The 14,731-nt window shown below is 29.2% G+C and overlaps 1 protein-coding gene across 1 annotated transcript; it reads right to left on the bottom strand.

Moving 5' to 3' along the window:
- Window positions 1–1,642: 1,642 nt before the first annotated feature.
- Window positions 1,643–5,493, bottom strand: LOC133792691 (uncharacterized). Its single transcript, XM_062230596.1, has 4 exons — window positions 5,186–5,493; window positions 5,028–5,120; window positions 4,725–4,779; window positions 1,643–1,806 (listed from the first exon to the last, which is right to left on the bottom strand). The coding sequence occupies exons 1-4, from the start codon at window positions 5,354–5,356 to the stop codon at window positions 1,643–1,645; spliced, it is 483 nt and encodes a 160-aa protein (XP_062086580.1). The 5' UTR covers window positions 5,357–5,493.
- Between the last annotated feature and the right edge of the window lie 9,238 nt (window positions 5,494–14,731).

Genomic DNA, 14,731 nt, shown 5'->3' with positions numbered 1-14,731 from the left:
TGGGCGTTATCATGAGAGCTTCAATCCCGCCAAAGAATGTTCGCCAAGATCCTACTCGATGGATCGTCCCCACGTATGATGGGGTGCGTTACTTGAGCCCCTTCAACCAAATAGACTAAGGGATCCTGAACCAGAGGTCAAGGGTGGCTAGGCTAGCACACAAAGTGCTCACATTGAAGACTCATTAGACTATCGTTTCATACTGCCAGAGAGAGTCACCCAGATTCGAATCCCTAACCTCTAGGATATCAAGCATGCCACCTTACCACTAGGCCAATTGATTGGTGGTTATGATTGATTATTAAAATTAAAGAATCTCATCAAGAATAAATTATCACAAATTTGTATCCAGATGTGACAACTTTACTAGCCATCTCTTCTACTTTTCTTTTCATTTCAAAGTACTTTCTCTCTACTTTACAATTTCTCGAGGGGCTACAAATCTCTTTAACTTTTACACTTCACTTTCATTAAAATTTCGGGGTTGCTCCTCTTCTTAGTTCAAGTTTTCATTTATGAAACCTATGTGTATTATTTTTACTTTGTCTTATAAATAATAATTTGAAGTATTATGTTTTATCTCAAATATTATTATTATAATATATAAGCATCAACCTATATGCAAACTTTCTACATCTGCGTGTTAAATTTAAACGAATAGTAGGTATTAAGCACGAAAATCCTAAAGCTACACAAACCATATAGATATTCTCGTCCAATATTAAAAAAAAAAATTCTTCAATTACAGCATAATTAATTCTCACTTCTCAGATTTCAAATTAAAATCGTATAGAACATGTAAAAGATGGTCACTCAATCACAAGCATTAAGCATAAGCTTGAATAAATCATAATATAGAAGAAGAAATCATAGAAATTGCATTAAATCAATAAAGTGTTTCAAGCGACTTCATTAACGCCCTAGAAAATAAAATTAGTTCATAACTAGATTCATAATATCCATTGATTCAGAAAAGAATATAAGAAGAAGAAAAGAAAAACTCTTGATTAATTTCAATCTTGATCTCCAAGTTCCAATCTTGATTCCCCATTCTTGATGTTCTTGAGATTTTTTAGAAAAAAATGCTAGTTTGATACGTTTTAGGGCATAAAAGGCTATAAATAAATGTTTTTGGGTACTGTTCTTGGGAATAAGATTCAAAATCACTACAAGAAATAATAGTTTTAGAGGCGACTTTATCAGGGGCGACTATGTGCCGACTCTAATATTCAAGAAATAAAGGGCGACACATCATTAGTCGCTCCTAATATTGTAATAATCGCCCCTGATAATGAAATCCTTTGACTAAAACTGGGTGGGAAAAGTTGGCGGGTGGGGTTATTTTGGGAAAATTATTAGGGGAGACATGTCGCCCCTGATACATTTTGTCATCACTAATCCCTAATATACCACATAAAACTTACACAGACACATACCAGACCTTCGTTTTCTCTCCCTTTCATTTTTGCCTCATTCTTGTTTTCTCCGTTGCCGCACACTCACCCTCACTCTCAATCTCTCCATCGCCGCACCCTCACCCTCACTCTTGATCTCTCTGTCACTGCCTCTACCTTAGCCAGTCAATTGTAGCCGCACTGCCACCGTCGCCGCACCCTCACCCTCACTCTCACTCTCGATCTCTCTATCTCCGCACCCTCACCCTCACCCTCAATCTCTCCGTCACTGCCTTTACCTCAGCCAACCGATTGTAGCCGCACCGCCACCGTCGCCAACCGAAGAGCACACGCTGAAGAGCATAGTGATGTATTCCCCTATAAGTTTTCTTTGAACTCCCATGAACACTCCCTGTAAAGAGGATATAGAGGATTTCATTATATATATGTGAGACTATATATAAATGATTTTTTCGTAAACATTTTTTTAGGGACAATGCTTTCTGAAACCGAAATGTACTAAAATTTTTGGGGACAATGCTTTGGAAATCCATTATATAAACCGAAATGCACTAAGATTTATCTGTATTAGGTTTGGGTGAAACTATTATTTGTTTGCTGATAATCAATGCACTATTATTTGTTTGCTGATAAAATACAAGAATTTGTAGAGGGTTTGGGTTTGAAATACGTTGTCTTCAATTATGGACTTGAAGAGTGCTTATTATTTGTTAAATTTTCTGAAATGGCCTTTGTAAATGAGTTTAACATAGTTGTGTGAATTTTCTTTGTCATTTTCACAGAGTCCACTTTGCATTTGGTTCTGAGGCTCCGTGGTGGAATTATCGAGCCATCTCTTATGGCTTTGGCCAGGAAATACAAACAGGAGAAGATGATTTGCCGCAAGTATGTAGTAACATTTTGTTTGGTTTATAGATAATTTGGTATTTTATTAAGCATGTGAATATGTTATTATATATATATATGTAGTATTAATTTTCTGTACATGACAATTTGGTATTTTATTGTTGATGTAGATGTTGTACATGACACCAACTCATCGAATTTTGTTTTGACTGTGGATCTCAGAGAGTTGGTTGTTCAGCAATCTGATGTACCAGCGACTCAAGTCAACACAGCCCATCGACCTTCTTTAGTTGTTCAAGAAGATGATGGATTTATTAATGACAATGAAGATAATATGGCAAACAACGTAGAAGAAGTAGAAGATGAGGATGAATTAATTGTCGACCTTAGTGATGATAATACTGATGATATGTGCCCGATAGATGTTGATGTAATTAGTGAGGATAATGACTATTCTACTTAGTTTTGTATCTAGTGTTAAATGTATTATACATATTGAGAAATAAAAAGTTCGTTTCCAAATAGCATGTCTCAAATTACTTAATCAATTAAAATAATACTCAATAAATTAATTATAAGTAATAATTAAATATTAAAATTGATAGGTTAAATTATTGTCGTGTTAGGAGATGCCAACAGATGTGGCTAGAGCCCACGGTGGAGACGTTGGCGGTGATCCTCCACCGGATCCTACTAGGATCCCAACTACATGCGAGTCAGGCAATTTTTTTGTTATTTTCTTTACTCACATATGTTTATCATGTATTTACTAATATTCTAGGTATTGTTAATAAAAAAAAATACAAGAATCCCAACTAAGAAAAAGGGTTGTGGTGCAGCTATTGGAAATGATCTAGATGAGAGGCTGTGTAAAAATGGAAAATATATAATATGATAATATTTTTAAACATAAATGATAATTTTTTCGATAAAAATTAAGATTATGTATTATATATTATTATAATGATATTTTATAATATTTGAATTTATATTAATATTAATATAATTATTAAATATCTTATATGATATATTATTATAATAATGATATTTTATAACATTTAAATTTGAATTTGAATTTAGATTTATATTAATATAGTTATTATATATGTAATCTTATATTAAATATTATTATAATAATAATATTTTATAATATTTGAATTTATATGAATATAATTAATAAATATCTATTTTTAGTTAGTTTTAAAGGTATATTCAGTTAAAGTTAACAAAACTAATCGTTAAAACCAAGAATTTCTGTTATCTACCCATTTTTTATATAGAAGAGATATAAATATAAGCTCATATATTATATATAATATAAACTTTCAAAAGAGATTAAAAAACTATTAAAGTATGAGCTTTGTATTTCTTTTTGAAGATAATAAAGTCATTGATTATGTTGTTGTTAACCAAGGTTTGGTTGCCTAGTTATTCTTTTTGCATCCATGATATTATAATGCCTCACTCTCAGCAAGTTTAATCAATAAAGATTGTTTCCATTAAAAACACACACACAAACTAGTACAAGAAAATATTTCTAAAATATTAAAACAAAAAGAAAATCCATTACCATACGATATAAGGCTACAATTTATAAAGTTACAAATATAATACCACAGTTAATAAAGAAAAATAGTAGAATATGTTTTTATAAACCTCCACTACCACTACAAAAAACAGGGCCTATACCGAGAACAAATGTCCTCAGTATAAGCTCGAAAGTCCTCGGTATATCCTATACCGAGACAATGTCGTCGGTATAAAGTTATCGGTACAGCCGCGTCGGTAAAACAAAACTTATACCGACGACATTAAAAATGTTCTCGGTATTAGTTTTACCGAGGATAATGTCCTCGGTAGAAAGTGGAAAATGTCCTCGGTACAACAAACCCCAATTTCTCATCGTACTGGTATATACCGACATCTTGGTGGTATATACCGAGGACAATGTCCTCGGTATAGACTTGTCCCCAATTTTTTTTTTTATATTTGTAATTCCCTTATTTATTTATTTACTTATTTATTTATTTATTTATTTTGAATTAAATATAAGAAAATAGAATAAAATTAAAACACTTATATTAAAGATATAAATAAAAACATAAGAGTGTATTCGTTGAATTAAAATAAAGACTTGTCTTAAACATGATAATGTAATAGTCAATTGTAATAAAATTCATACATAAGTCCTACTGAGTCGGTGCTCCAACATCAGGATCATCCGGTGGTGGTGGTGGGGCAGATTGAGATCCCGGGGTGATACAATGAGTCCGGACATGCTCCTCTAACTGTCGAAGACGCTCTCTCATCTCAGACAACTCTTCATCTCTAGTTTGTGAAGGACGAAAATCAAATGGAGTTCGGTCCGTCCATATCCTTTCTGGTGGCCCCGTCGTTTTCTGAAGACATTTTGTACCAAAGATATGTCTTCATCTTCAGGCGCACTCGAAACTGGTGTGGAACTCTCAGTATCAGTTGCCTGTGTCTGCTGTGTGTCGCGGTATGCACGCAATTCCTCCTGTGATACAATGTATAATGTAATTAAAATTTTGAAAAATGTTTAAAAAAACTTAACGTACCCAAGTATTTTTTGCTGTCTCTGTCACCCACCCTGTGCCTGATTTATGGTGAGTATCCATCCAGCTATCCGGGATGGACTCAAGTTGCCCAGTCTCTAAATTGCGCTGTCACGTACATATATTTTTATAAAATTAATAATTAAACGTAAATAAGAAAAATAAACTAAAAAATAATTAATTAACTAACCTTTTTATAGCGTAAGGCTGGGATTGACTGAGAACCTCCATAGCTAAGCTCTTTCAGTTTCTTTCTATTTTCCTTGTTGACCACAGAACGTTTCTGCAAAAAGTTATTGTTAGTAATATATTTAATTAAGATAGTTAAGTTTAGCAAGAAATTAATACCGTAATTTCTGGGCGACGGAAAAAATCAATTGCTTTTTGCCACTGCGTATCCGTGCAACCACCATAACGATTTTGTGGCCCATTAATCGTTAAGTGCTCTTTAATATCGTACTTCCAGTCAGAATACTTTTTAGCACACGAAGTATCAATGCCTCTCAAGATCCCAGGCATATGCCCTTCTCCATATCTAGTACGCCCAATATCAAACAAATCATCCTAATTTACAAACATTTATTAGTAAATATCATATATAACATAAAATGAGAATTAACATAAAAATACATAAACTACTTACTTCCAAATGTGCAAGTATTCTTTCTTTCGAGGCATTTGGTACTTTTGACCATTGAGGACAGTCCGGATCTGTGTACTGTCGAACAAGTAATCCGAGCTCTCTTAAGAAATTTGAGCGGTACTCTCCGATCTCTTTATATGTTCTCCCCCGCACATCCCACTCGAGAGGGAGAGGACGCCCCAACTGTTCCCTCTTTTCCCGCGTGTTCAATCCCTTATGGCGTCCACGTTTACTTGGAGGCGCTATTGTATGCAAATTCAATATTTTAAAATTAATATGGATTAATTGTTAAATTTTAAGGAGTATATCAATGTGTAAAATATTACCTCGTTCACAATCAGCTGGGATATCTGCCGGTCCACGTGGAGGATCGCATCCTCCACCATCACCCCCGTGAGATTGAGCAATAACATCAGCCATATCTGTCAAATTAATCGATATTAAAATTACATTTATCAGTTAAAAATGACAATATAAAATTATTTATTGTTAAAAATAATTACTTCAACATATTATAAAATTACCACTTAATTATCACTATAATAATCTTCACTAGCATCATCGGTTTCTATGTGTTCATCTTCCTCTTCATCATCTTCATATTCAACCTCCTCCTCCTCCTCCTCCTCCTCCTCCTCCACTTCCTCTTCCTCCTCCTCCTCTTCTTCTTCCATTTCCTCCTCCCTCTCCTCCTCAACTGCAACATTATCTATCTCAACAAATTGTAATGGAGCCCCCGTACGTTCAAAGCTGATTTGTGGCAACGGTCCAAGATCAACGAATAATTGGAAATTAGAGGAACTAGTGTCGTGCATAAAATCTACTTCTACAAAAAGATGATTTTCTAATACATCAATCGTCTGAAATTCAACGTTGACACACCTCCTACACGGACATTTCACCAATCCCCTTGAGTCAACGCACTGCCGGGCTCTCTGGAGAAAATCCATCACACCAGCCTCATACTCATCGGATAATCGATCTGTCAAATTAATCCAACTCTTGTCGATCGACATTGTATGAATGTAGCACTGCACGGAACACTAATCATCAAACTTACAATCAATTTGTGTGTGTCCTAATTCAGAGAGAGGCAAATGTAAGAGTCTTCAATGACTCACCCTCTCTAAATGGGTCTAAGGCTTCTTGTGATGAACACTAAAAAAATATAATATTATCACTATGTGATAATAACACTATTATATCTTTGGTAATAATTTCTTATTACCAAAGAAAAAAGCAAATATAATTAAATATGTTTTTTTAATGTCTTATGCTTTTTGAAGTTAATTATGTTGTTTTATGATATCTAACTATAATATATTTTAGTGTAAATATTATTAAACTTATTTAAATTTGACATATTAATTTAGTATTTATTAAATTACATATTTTACTTATGCTTTATTGAATAGTTTGATTAATTTAAACAAAATTTCTAAAATTTGTTTAAAATTTATTTAACTACTTTAGGATTAATTTTTATTTTTATTAAAATTTAGTTGCATAATGTTAATGTTAATTTTTTTTAATCTTAATTTTAAAATATATTATTTATATAAAAAAAAATTATTCAAAAATTGAAAAAAAATATTAAAAAAAATACAGAAAAATTAAAAACAACTAACAAATAATATTAAAAACATATTTTTTTAATTTTAATTTTAATAATGATTAAAACTAACAAATATTAAATTTAATTTTTTTAATTTTAATTTTAATTTTAATAATGATTTTCTAATAATATATTTGTTAATTTTATTTAATCAGAACTAACACATATTATTTTTTTACATATTAATTTAGTATTTATTAAATTACATATTTTACTTATGCTTTATTGAATAGTTTGATTAATTTAAACAAAATTTCTAAGATTTGTTTAAAATTTACTTAACTACTTTAGGATTTAATTATTACTTAAATTATTTAATTAATGTTTATTTTTATTAAAATTTAGTTGCATAATGTTAATGTTAATTTTTTTAATCTTAATTTTAAAATATATTATTTTACTTATCAATTCACTATTAAATTAGAAATTTTATTGAGTACTTCTACTAATATTCACAATATCTCTAAATTTTACAATTCTAAAAAAATATTAAATATGTTTACTAATATGTTTAATACACATAAAATTCACCAAAACAACATAGAATTTATTTTTAAAAAAATACTAATCAATCATATAACAATTTTCCAATTCCTAATATCATTTTTACTAATACATATTTTGAAAACCTAAAAATAAATACATTCTATCTAATATAATAATTTCATATTTTTATTAAAATTAATATTATATTATTTATATAAAAAAAACATAAATTATTCAAAAATTGAAAAAAAAAAATTTAAAAAAAATTAAAAAATTACAGAAAAATTAAAAAAAACTTACCAATGCCTTCAATATCTTGCTAGCAATCTCTTTAGTCCAACAAAAACTGAATACCCAACCTTCAAACAAAAATTACAAAATATCATTATACAATTTCATAAATATATATATAAAATGAATAAATCGTTAGAATTACTTTAAGATTTATTACTTATTTAAATAAAATTTCAGGATTAATGTTTATTTTTATTAAAATTTGGTTGCATAATGTTATTGTTAATTTGATTTAATCATGATTAAAAATATATTATACAACTTATCAATTCACTATTTCTTAAATTATAAATTTTATTGAGTATTTTTAATTCTAAAAAAAATTGGGCAGCATAACGGCTGTATTTTCATATATCCCAAAATTTAAAAACCTGCAAATAATACATAAAAAAATATCCAGTCGCAGAACATACACAAAGCAATACAAATACATTGTAAATGACTATATAATTTATAATTATTACTCTAAATTTTATTAATTATTCAATTTTCTATTTAAAATATCATAATTCTACTAAAAATTAACAACAAAAACAAAGCATCAATATTCATCAACACTAAGAATAAAAAAATTAACAACAACAACAAAATTCAAATTAAATAAACAAAACTCACTCTAATGATCAAAATTTATTAACCAAATCTAATAATCTAAAACTAAAATTATTTAACTCAATCTAAAAAATAAACAATCAAATATTAAATTTTCATATAAACATATATTTATAACTAAAAGTCAAATTATATACCTAAAAAATAAATTATTAAATTAATAAATTTTCATACTAATAAATTAATTATTTATCATAGGATTAAACTAACTAAATCTTAAAACTATATATGTATTTTACAAAAATACTACACAATATATTATTTCCTCTAAATTGGATATCACTAAATTTTTAACTAATTTTCATCACAAATTATTATTTTTACCTATTTTAATTACATAATCAGAAATTATATATATAATATAACAAATAACAATATATTAACAATATTAAACAAATTATAAATAAAACCCTAAATATATTTATGCAAAAAATATAAATAAAACCAAAAAATTACAAAGAAAATGTGAAATACCTCTAAAACCGCTGGTATACAATGCAAAACCTGAAAAAAAAATACCACGAAAAACTCATTATAAAAAATCAAAACTGAAAAAAAATTTAACAATTTATACAAAAAAAAAAACTGAAATATTTGTAAATAATTACCTCAATAAGCCTTATAGCCACTTAAATCGCCTTTGGAAGGGAAACTTTGACCAAAAATAAAGTTTGTAGGGGCCGAAATGCAAGAAAACAGAAATGGGGGGCGGAGAAAACGGGTTTTGGTTTTTTTCCGTTTCAGAGAAATGAGCTCTCTGTTTGGGGAAGATGAAGATTATAAAGACCCTATACCGAGAACATGTTCTCGGTATAGGGTCCTCGGTACACAAACTAAAATGAAATAACCGCGTAAAAAAGGCGGGAGTCTGAATTAACTATACCGAGTACACGTTCTCGGTAAAGACCTCGGTAAAGACCCTATACCGAGAATTTGTTCTCGGTATAGGGTCATCGGTACACAAACTAGAATAAAAAAACCGCGTAAAGGAGGCGGGTGTGTAAAAGATCTATACCGAGAACTTGTACTCGGTACGATGTTCTCGGTATAGGACGTTTTTTTTGTAGTGTACCACGGTTCAAGGTTGAGGATTTCACAAAATACAAATGTTTTTAAAAAATAAAAAACAAATTATATTTTCACCACATGGATAGTTATAATTATAATTTTTTTTATGATGGTGTACATTATAGTTATTTAGCATGTTCTGTAAATTTTCATGAAATACTAAATAATTTATAGTGCCAAAAAAAAGATTCGAACATTCTATTTCACAAGCATGCATGAATTATGTTTTAAATCATTTTTTTTTTGCATTATAAATTATTCAAAATTTAATAAAAATTTACAGGATGTCCTAAATAATTACAATATACATTGTCATATAAAAATTAAAATTGTAACTATTCATATACTGAAAACACAACGTGGTGCACCAATACGCCACTTTTTGGGATTGCACTATAGAATTACCCTATTTTTCATATTTAACTTTATATAGATATATTATCAAAAATATATATAAATATATTTATCATATAATATGCGAAGTCTCCAATGAAAAAAAAATGTAAAAGCTATAAAAAATAAAGCCCATGGTGGTGCCTATTAAGACTTTAATTTCTTTAGACCATCTCTAATAGGAGATGTAAATATTGTGCTATATTTAGTACAAATTTTAGCATTATGCTCAAATGCACAGTTGTAAAAACTGATGTAAAAACCAATATTTCATTAATGCTAGTATGATATTTATTGAAAATATACAAAAAGTAATCATTTTTTCTTATATTTTATTGTTGATAGTATAAGATAATAATAAAATAAAAAGATAAAAAGTATAGCATTTAATGCTAATAGATAAATATAATACTAAAATAATAAAAATGGCATAAAAGTAAATAAAAAGTCTAGCATTTATGGTGATGCAAAATATACACCATGCTATATTGTGTGACATATTTGGCCAAACTTTTAGCATGTAAAAATTTGGCATAACTTTTGGCATATCATTGGAGCAACTATTTTGTAAAATGAACTATATTTTAGTCATGCAACAATAGCTACAATATACACGGTCATAAAAAAACTTGCACAAAAAACTATTCAAAGGTCGAAAACACTGAGCACCGTACCGATATGGCTTGAAGTGAATCTCCTATAAAAAAAAAAATCTCCATATATATATATACTTACATTTCTCTAAACAATTACTCACTCCATCATAATAATTTCAGAGTACATGCCATGTGAAAAAGATGTGAAAGAATTCAAAAATGAACTGTCAATCTTGTTCAGTCAATTGTCGACGAGTGTCAGAAAAGATTAGGTTTATTAATACCATATTCTAGTCTCGAGTGGTATTATTATCTAAATTTCTATTTATACAGAGTACTTTATTATTAATTAGTGATTTTAAAAATATAACGGAGGAAACAATAGATATTTTTTCATTCAAAAAACAAACAAATTATTTAATTTCTCTAATACAAAGACAATTAATGTTTTTTCTTTTTCTTTTTCTTAGAAAATATATGTGTATTAGTATTTAAAATCAATACAAATAAGTTATTATTAATTTTTGAGCAAAAAATAAATAAATTAAAAAATTAAAAATTATAAGTTCATAAGTACTACCTTTCTCGTTGATCACAAGTTCATAACATATAATGATAACAACTTAGATCTTTGGCCATATATATATATATATATATATATATCAATATTGTTGTATTAAAATATTTGATGAAATGTCTTCTTCGTTTCTTTAATTTATTACTAATTAATAATACCAACTAACTATAGTACAAGAGAGATAAATATCTCTCTTTTGGTACAAGTGGTCAACCACATGTTCATGTCGAGACAAAACAACGTTAAATAAGAAAAATAACACGAACGCTGATGTTGGAGTCCTCCAAAGTAAAGCTTGTTATAAAAAAAAAAAAAAAAGTTGAACCAAGGAAAAGAAGATTTAATGGTTAAAATGTATTAAAGATTTATATTTTTTTGTACTATGTGTTTTGTTTAATTGTTTGTTTGAACTTTTTGTTTTGATAAATTATTTTTTGCATCTTGTATTTTGTAAAATAATTCAAATAGACTCTTAAACTTAATTTTAGTAAAAAAAAATTGAACTAAGATCACAAACCGCCCTCTCTCCTTGGAGCTCGCCCATTCGTTGGGTGATCCTTGCTTTTACTAATATAAGAAAAATAACTCTAAATTTAACCACGGGCAAGAGTTAGCATTTACTAATATAACAAAATTAATTTTTACAATTCAGTTTCAATATAATAATCTTAATAACTATAAATGAGAAAAAATATGCAAAAGAAGATTTAATGGTTAAAATGTATTAAGGATTTATATTTTTTCGCACTCTCTGTTTTGTCTAATTGTCTGTTTGAATCTTGTGTTTTGATAAATTATTTTTTGCATCATGTATTTTGTAAAATAGTTCAAATAGACCCCTAAATGACTTCATCTCCATCTCTATCTTTTTGGGTCTACTATTATTTTTATATCATGTAGCCCAATTTTGAATTATAAATAACAATATTTTAAATATATTAAACTTGGCTAATTAAAGCACAATTAGTCATTTAGGCCCATTTTGATTTTGGACCACTTAATTCAAATTTTAATTATAATTTTAAAATCCTAATTAACAATTTGGGTCGAGCCCACAAATTCAAGGAAACAACCAACCACCCTAGGGCTTAGGTAAGGAGCCAGAAGGTGGTAGTTTGCAATAAGAGGCTCGACTTGGCGCGGGCAACTCGAGAGCCACCTATATATATATATGGTGGTGGCGACGTCAGTGGAGGCACGGCGGAGGCATGAGCAATGGAGCCAGGCGCGGTGACGGGGGTGGCGTTGTGGGACCGAGGGAGAAAGGGGGAATGTGAGAGAAATGGGTTGGAGTTATGGTTTGGACGGTCGAAGAACACGAATTTAGGCTTAGACTTCAAGTTTGGGGGGTCGTAATGGGGTTTTCCGACAGGTAGGCATTAGGGGCGGCAGAGTAAGGGATTTGGGGCTTTAGGTCGAAATGAGGAAAATGAGGCAATTGGATTTGATATATAGGACTATTAGTAGTAACATGTGTTGTCACTAATAGTCGCTGCTAATATTTTTTTAAATGACGTGGCGACTATTAGCGGCGACACATGTCACCGCTAAAAAAAATGAGGGGAGGAGGGAGAATTCCCACATTTTTTTCTTGGTATTTTTTAATTTCTTAGGGATCACAATGTTGCCGCTACTAATATTCGAAATAAAAAAAAATTATCCGAAGTGATATTAGCAACGAAAATACTTAGTTGCTGCTAATAATAGCATTATTAGTAGCAAATTTTGGTTGCTGCTAAAAATCATTTTTGTTATAGTGAATGGATAATTACGACAATATCCAAAATTCTTTGCGAAGAATTTATTTATATTTGCAGCCATTTTTCTATGCAAATAATGATATTGGGAAAATTTGTAAAATAGAAGTTGTATCATAGGTTTAAATAACATTGAAGTGTCAGTTTTGTGCAACACATACCGAGTAGTTAATATAAGACTTGAACATAAAATCTTAGATTAACCTCAAACTTTATATTTTTCCTGAGAAATTCAATTATAAACACCAAATTAACTATCAACAATAAATTTAAAAAAAAACTAAACCTAAAACACACTAAACTAATCAAAATCCTTAGAAAAAGTGAAGAAAATAACTCTATCCCATAGAGTTAACACATGACAATCAAATTACAAAACAAAGGAAGTAAACAAATTTAAAATTAATTCCCAATGGAATTTAATTTGAAGCCTAACCAACTTATATACATATATTAAAAGGAAATAAAATTAGCGTTTTACCCTTTTAGGTATATCTTGTTCCTGAGAAATTCAATTATAAACACCAAATTAACTATCAACAATAAATTTAAAAAAAAACTAAACCTAAAACACACTAAACTAATCAAAATCCTTAGAAAAAGTAAAGAAAATAACTCTATCGCATAGAGTTAACACATGACAATCAAATTACAAAACAAAGGAAGTAGACAAATTTAAAATTTCCAGTGGACTTTAATTTGAAGCCTAACCAACTTATATACATATATTAAAAGGAAATAAAATTAGCGTTTTACCCTTTTAGGTATATCTTGTTCCTAGAGTACCATTTTCTTTGCTGGTGAAGGTTAAGTCACAACAAGTTTGCGACGTGAGCGCTCAAAACCTTTTCAGTTCAAAAAGTCAACCCAAGGGGAGACCATTATTCAATCTATAAGAAGGTATATATTACATATCTGTTAAACTACGTCCCTAACCATAAACATCATTGAGTCCCCAAAACAATTGTTCTTAGCCTGATCATTCTAACAAACAGTAACACATGAATCAAAGGATCAGATGACATATATAAAAGTTCATAGTAACCTCAGGATTAAGATCATCGTGTATATGATCATCATTTGATGTGTTTGATTAATACTATGAAATGGTATTTAAACAAGTATTAACAAATCACATCTAGTCCAATTCTACATACTCTTAGCATGCAAAGTACATCCACTAAAGTGTCCTACACTAGTAAACCGGATCTAGGTCATATATATTCATAATACTAGTTGACCGTACTAGCAAATAATTAATCTAAAGATTCCATAACTTTATTTTACTGCAAACTATATAAGTTTATTATCTTAATCTCAATCCTCTCATACCAATATGAGAGTAATACCACATATATAAACTTTGGAATTTTCTGATATTCATTTAATATTATCATAGAGTATCGGACATAGTCTATATATATAATAATTCAATTCAATTATTTATTTCATTTAACACATTTGTCAATTCCAATTGCTTTAAGGGCACTATTCCCAATAATCTCTCACTTACCCCAAAGCAAATTGAGCCATCTCTTTTAATATACTAATCATATTCTCCTGACCGATTTTGTCTAACAAAGTTTTTGTACCAGTTTTGTAAGAAACTATTTGAAGTTATCTTCAAGATTATTACATCAATTCTGTAAAATTGTCTTGTATTCAATGATACTTCATTTCATGTGCTTTAATTTGAAGTCTAACTAACTTATATACAAATATTAAAATATTAATTATAATTCCTAATCTAACGCTCACCTAATTTCTCTACGCCATGCTTCCCATATTTAACATGTGAGACCACAATGCTGTAATGAAGGGTACACAATGTCATAAATTTATCACCTACTTAC

Source organism: Humulus lupulus, chromosome 7, assembly GCF_963169125.1.
Source record: "Humulus lupulus chromosome 7, drHumLupu1.1, whole genome shotgun sequence".
Classification (NCBI taxonomy): domain Eukaryota; kingdom Viridiplantae; phylum Streptophyta; class Magnoliopsida; order Rosales; family Cannabaceae; genus Humulus; species Humulus lupulus.
Note: the sequence above shows the minus strand (reverse complement) of the source record. Positions and strands in the feature narration are given on the sequence as shown.

Excerpts from the sequence above, each read along its gene's own strand:
- LOC133792691 (XM_062230596.1), bottom strand. The coding sequence starts at position 5,356 with ATGCCTGGGATCTTGAGAGGCATTGATACTTCGTGTGCTAAAAAGTAT. Across the intron at positions 5,121-5,185 it reads TCCGTCGCCCAGAAATTACG|AAACGTTCTGTGGTCAACAA; the intron begins GTATTAATTTCT and ends AACTTTTTGCAG. Across the intron at positions 4,780-5,027 it reads CAGCCTTACGCTATAAAAAG|GAGGAATTGCGTGCATACCG; the intron begins GTTAGTTAATTA and ends ATTGTATCACAG.